Source organism: Triticum dicoccoides, chromosome 7B (genome assembly GCF_002162155.2).
Source record: "Triticum dicoccoides isolate Atlit2015 ecotype Zavitan chromosome 7B, WEW_v2.0, whole genome shotgun sequence".
Lineage (NCBI taxonomy): Eukaryota > Viridiplantae > Streptophyta > Magnoliopsida > Poales > Poaceae > Triticum > Triticum dicoccoides.
The window spans coordinates 172,477,028-172,483,027 of NC_041393.1; the positions used below are offsets into that span (position 1 = coordinate 172,477,028).

General features: G+C 44.2%; 1 protein-coding gene across 1 annotated transcript; it reads right to left on the reverse strand.

Annotated features, from left to right (window-relative positions):
- Window positions 1–3,576: 3,576 nt before the first annotated feature.
- LOC119338783 (serine/threonine-protein phosphatase 7 long form homolog) lies at window positions 3,577–4,417 on the reverse strand. The gene is made up of 3 exons (XM_037611014.1): window positions 4,321–4,417; window positions 4,036–4,241; window positions 3,577–3,952 (listed from the first exon to the last, which is right to left on the reverse strand). Exons 1-3 carry the CDS (start codon window positions 4,351–4,353, stop codon window positions 3,577–3,579), a joined length of 615 nt encoding a protein of 204 aa, XP_037466911.1. The 5' UTR covers window positions 4,354–4,417.
- Window positions 4,418–6,000: the final 1,583 nt, after the last annotated feature.

Genomic DNA, 6,000 nt, shown 5'->3' on the forward strand with positions numbered 1-6,000 from the left:
AACTATTCTAAACAATCATAGCCTAATGTAATTTATATTGGTCATGAAGTTGGTGTTTGTGTAACCTTTTACAACGAACTTCTTCATCTCCTCTATAGACAAGTCTTTTGTCCTTCTGAGGTACTTAATTATATTAATAGTTACCTGGTGAGCCAATCTAGGATCACTTTGGTACCTACTACTAACATTGGAAAACACTTTGTATCTATAGTCTGATGAGACTCCAATGCCAGACCAGTCAAAGGTCGTTGATCTACTCCAAATCTGACGGTCGGGGCGGGAGTAGTCTTTGCTTTTCTTTGTAAATATAAGGAAATAAGAAAATCACGCCCGCAACGTCCGCGCGTTCCTCGGATTCCAATTGGGACGCAGCTCTTCCACCACCCCGAGCTCAGGACAAAATTACTGTTATGACCTATAAGGCTAACAAAATCCCGATTTGACCTCGTTTCAAAAGAAATTTCGATTCTGACCTTTTTAGGAGACGCCAACATCCCTGGCGTCTGGGTTGCGAAGCAGACGCCAGGGTCCCCGGCGTCTGGCCCCTGGCCCGCTCTGCCCGCCTGCCCGTTGACCTGCTGACGTGGCAAAGGGGCCAGACGCCAGGGACCCTGGCGTCTGGCCCCGGTAACTGGATAACCCACGGGAGAGTGTGTGGGACCCACCCCACACACTTTCCCCAATCCACAACCCGAGCTTGAAGAACACTTGGAGCTCTCACACTCTCTCCTACCCCTCAAGCTCCCCCTCAAATCCTCTCCAAAAGGTACATCCCTTGGGTGGATCTTTCCATCACTTTGTTGCTCTTGTTAATCTCCCCCAAATCATCCAATTATTTTTTTTAAATCTTGTTATTTTGGTTGCATTTTATACATGTTGGTGGAACCCTAGTTCATGTTTTCTCCCCCTTATGTTAGTGTGAATGGCTTGGTTAACTTTGATAATATAGTGCTATGCATGGTGTGTAGTAGGAATATATGTTAGTTGAGTAGAAAGATTGGGGGTTAGGGTTAGTTAGTGATTAGGGTTAACCAATAATTTAGTGTTGATATGATTTGGATACTTTTGTGTGTTAATTAGTGATACTTTTGTGGACATCACCAATAATTTAGTGTTGATATGATTTGGATATAATAAGATGTATTTGGATAAACACCAATTCTCATTGAAGTCTTAAATGCATTCATGTTATTTTTAGATGGAGAGACTTGTTAATGTTCATTACATTGACAAGGAGGCATTCTTGAGTAACAATGCCGACACGGGTGAGGAACCATTGGTTTTTGATACAATCCCTAGCTATGAGGATGTTGTTGCAAAAGTGAGACAAGTCTTGAAGTGGATGGACACCAATGTTGATGTTAAGTTAATAGGAAGGTATGATGTTGGAGTTGGAGCCAAATCTCGCTTGAAAAGTATGCCTATCACCTCGGATTTGCATTGGGATGTATACAAGGAAAAAGTATCCCAATCGGAAGACAAGTCACTTGAATTGTTTGCCACCAAGGTTGAATCTCCTCGGTTTACCTTTGATTTGAACCGACATGTCTCTTCCCCAATGGATGACATGAGCGAGAGGACAATGGTGCCACTTGTTGAGCATAGGATTGTGGTTGATGCCCCCAATGTTTATCCCCCACCACGTCCCCGTGTACCATCTATCAAAGCAAATGAGGTTGAGTTGTATGCCCCCAATGCTTCTAGCCAACCACCAACTAGCCAAGCAAATGAAGTTGAGGTGATTGCTAGTGATGGAGTAATTCAAGAGGATGAAGATGCTTATGATGACGACGAAGAGCAAGAGGAAGGGTTTCATGGTAATGATGTAGGTGACTTGGATGCGTACATAGCGCAAAAGGACATGGATCGTGACTTGCCGTTTAGGCGTCAATATGCGTATGACTCGGATGACGAGGGTCCAGTTGAACAGTTGGACGAGGATGGATTCACAAAGGAGGAGAACCAAATCCACTTTGAGCTGACGGGCTTACAAAAAAGAACTCACTTGTTTAAAGATCTCAGCCTTGCCCATAAAGCTGTTGTTGACGGTGGAATGAGAATGACGGCGATTGAGCCAACACCATGCCCGGATCCAGGAGAACCCAGGGTGGAGAATGAGGACGAGAATGCTTATTTGAAGAAAGGAGTGAAGTTTCTGAGCTTGCCTATGCTGAAGTTTTGGTTGGGTGACTATGCCATTCGAAACCATAGGCCATTTTATGTTGAGCACTCCGACATGAAGTTGCGTTACACCGTGGTGTGTGAGCAAGAAGGATGCCCATGGAAGGTTTGTGCAAGAAAGCTTAAAGAAACCGAAGAATGGGTGTTAAAAAGTTGTGTTGCCACTCATAGATGCAAACCTCCATCTAAACGACTTAGAAAGACACACCATCAACTCACATCTGAGTATCTCGGATACAAATGGATGAAAGACATAGGCTTTGATCCCATTGTGAAAGTGAGGTTTCTCATGCGGACGGTGAAAAAACAATTTGGTTATGAAGTCAAGTATGGGAAGGCATGGAAGGCAAAGGCAAATGCTATTAGGATGTTGTATGGTGGTTATGAAGAAGCATACAACCAGCTCCCAAGGTTGTTGGCCGCCATTGCACATAGGAACCCGGGCATGTTTCATGTGGTCGAGGATCACGAGGGAGTGTTCCACCGTGCCTTTTGGAGTTATGGACAATGTGTGGAGGCGTTTCAGCATTGTCGTCCGGTCTTGTCTATAGATGGCACGTTCTTGACCGGTAGATACAAGGGCACACTAATGGTAGCAATGGCACACTCATCAAACGACAACGTGTTGCCGTGTGCATTTGCTTTGGTGTCTTCCTAGCACCAAGACAACTGTGAGTGGTTCATGGGTCATGTTAGGCACAACGTGATTGGGGCTAGGGAGGTATGCATCATATCGGACCGGCATCATGGCATACTCAAGGCAATGGACATTGTTATTCCAGGATTTCCAAAGCTTCACCACAGATGGTGCATCAGGCATTTCGTGGCCAACTTTTACCGGGCATGTAAGAGCAAGGAGCTCAGCAAAGACCTTACCCATGTATGTGTGGCCTTCACCACCCAAGGTTTCGATGCTTGGTACAACAAACTATTTGCAGCGGTGAACGAAGGGGGAAAAGACTTCTTAACTAGGAATTTAAGCGAGAAGCACAAGTGGGCACGCGCTCATGACGATGGTGGTTGGAGATATGGCGACATGACAAGAAATCTGGTAGAATGTTTCAATAATATGTTGAAGGGTGCTCGTGCATTGCCGGTGACTCCAATAGTGGAGTACACCTTCTTCAATCTTAATGAGTACTTTCAGAGGCATTCTGAAGAGACTACAAAATGGATAGGTGAAAAAAAGGATTATCCGGAAAAGGTTGATGAATGGTTGCAGTTACAAGCAAGCAAGTCTTCACGACAACAAGTTATCATATTCGATAGAATTGAAATGATCTATCAAATTGATGAGCCAGGTGGCACAACACGAGATGGTAGACAATATGGTGGTGCTGCATTTGAGGTGAAACTGAAGACTCGATGGTGCCAGTGCGAGAGGCCTAGTAAGTATCATTGGCCATGCTCGCATTTGATAACGGCGATGAAGGCGAGAAACATACATGTGAGCCCCTCTGGTGCATCATGCATCGGTGCATAGTCAACGTGAGCCCCTCTAGTGTCTCTCACAGCCATGTTGAAGGTTTGATAACCTTGTGCAGTCTCCGGGTCTTCAGACACCAACTCCGACCACTCCTCATGAGTCCAACCAGGCTTTAGCTTTAACCAGTAATGATCCGCATACCACACTTGGTACTTCTGATATGCTGACTGATTGTGAGGTCTATTCTCTGATTGCACTAACATATATCTTTGATTCCAAATTTCTATCCACGCACGGTGTTTGTTTGCCCAATCCGATATATCCTGATTGTTCCTTCGATCGAACCTACAAATGATGCACGGGACAAAGCATTAGCAAACATTGACTTATTCAATGCTCTACTACATACTCAAGGCATGCTTGCTTACCGATGCAGAGATAGCATTTCCTCCTTGCTCTCCTCAATTGGAATACCTTGTCTTCTTCCAAATTGTCTTGCCACACGGTCTACAAAGTGCCACTCGACTGCGAAGAAGCATATCATTGGGCACCTCGCCCGCCAAAGATGGCTATCACGCGTGCACATCTCATTAAGATCAAAGTCACGATCTTCCACATAAGGCAACCAATATACCTTCAAAACAAAGAGATACATTGTTAGCTACATAAGTTTCATTCTTGACTAAATTTTATCTCATCGAACTTCTCAAAACCTGCTCAGCAGTCAAGGTGTCCAGCTCGTTCATATAGCACTTGTATCGCACATGCGAGCTTCCTGTGTAGACTGTCACTTGTTCCCAATAGTAAGCAAGCGTAGGGCGCCGATATGGATCATCATCATGCAACCCGTCATGATTACCCCGTGGGTTTGCCATGAGGGGGTTCTTGAAATCGGGCCGTCCAACCGGGATCCGCTCCCACATCCACACGGATAGACTCCAAACAAACCCAGACAATGAGGATGTATCTCCCTTCCTCCGACACGCCAAGTCAAGCTGCAATCAAACAAACATGTTAGATATGGAGGCGCATGACAAATGCAGGATAAATTCTTGCAAATATCTCTTACCTGACGATACAAATATGCTAGTGCGGCCGAACCCCAGCTATACTGGGTATCCCGGTTATTAAGTAGCTCCAAGAACATCCAGAGGGCTGAGTTCCCGGTTGCATCTGAGAAGACTACCTTGGTTAGTACATACCAAAGATAGGCCCACGCGTACTGCTGCACAACCACATCATTGGCACCCTGAGGGCACGGATTGGTGTTTCCTTTGACCAGTTTTAGCCAGGAATGCCTCACTCTTCCGGTATCGGCCTTGCCTTCCTGAGGGCCATCGGGCTCAACACCAATTAAAATGCCAGTCCGTTCTCGCCAATTACCAACGCTCACACGACCGGTAATATCTTGTCCGTTGATAGGAAGGCCGCTTATCATAGCCATGTCCTGTAGGGTCATCGTCATCTCCCCACATGGAAGGTGGAACGAGTGAGTCTCCGGCCTCCAATGATCCACAAGTGCGGTCAGCGCCGCGTGGTTCACCGGTGGAGCGCGTCGCTTAAAGTGCAACACAAATGGGAGAAGACCCAATCTCCGAATGTAAGGCTCGTACCGCGGGTCATAAGTAAAGTCATCAGCGGAATGACCCCTCATGCGCATAGCAACTACAAGCTGCAAATAAAGTGATGTTTTAATCAATACAAGAACACAAATGAGAAACAACGAAAATTGATAAGTCTTGCTTCTTACATCTCCCTTCTCAATGGCACGAGCACGATGCTCCTTATCCCACTCATCGATTAATCCGGCATACCAAGGTCCATCATCATCCGCCATCCTTTAAAACAAATCACAAACATCTATGAAGACATGAACAATATAAAACAATACAATTTTCTTCTCCAAGTTATGCCATATGAACAAACCATTCTTCTCAAACATAACCACATCATTTTCTTCTTCTTCATATGCACACATAATTCTTCTCAAACATACCAACATCATCTCAATCAAATAAATTTGTCAAATAATATGGTGTCACATATGCAAATACATATCATCTAGAGTACCAAATTTCACCATATCTTTTGCAAATATAGTATGCCAAAAATAGGATTATCTACACATACACACATCATCTATCAAACCAAATTATCAAACAAGTCTATTTTACATACAAAAATCATGTATTCATCACCCCTCTTAGTTCAAAAAAAAACCTATGGACAACATATACACAAAACGGAATTGATTTTGCCTACATGTTCAACTATACATCATCTACTGCCTACTAAATCATCTATCAACTACAAACAATTTCCTAAAACAAAGAAACCATCTACTCATCTAACATCACCTAGTGTTGAATAATGCATCCAACAAGAGAGGGGAA

Bases quoted from the DNA above. Each gene is read 5' to 3' on its own strand.
- LOC119338783 (XM_037611014.1), bottom strand. From the start codon at position 4,353: ATGAACGAGCTGGACACCTTGACTGCTGAGCAG. The intron at 4,242-4,320 runs GTTTTGAGAAGT...TTTGTTTTGAAG, and splicing joins ACACCTTGACTGCTGAGCAG to GTATATTGGTTGCCTTATGT. The intron at 3,953-4,035 runs GTAAGCAAGCAT...CATCATTTGTAG, and splicing joins GAAATGCTATCTCTGCATCG to GTTCGATCGAAGGAACAATC.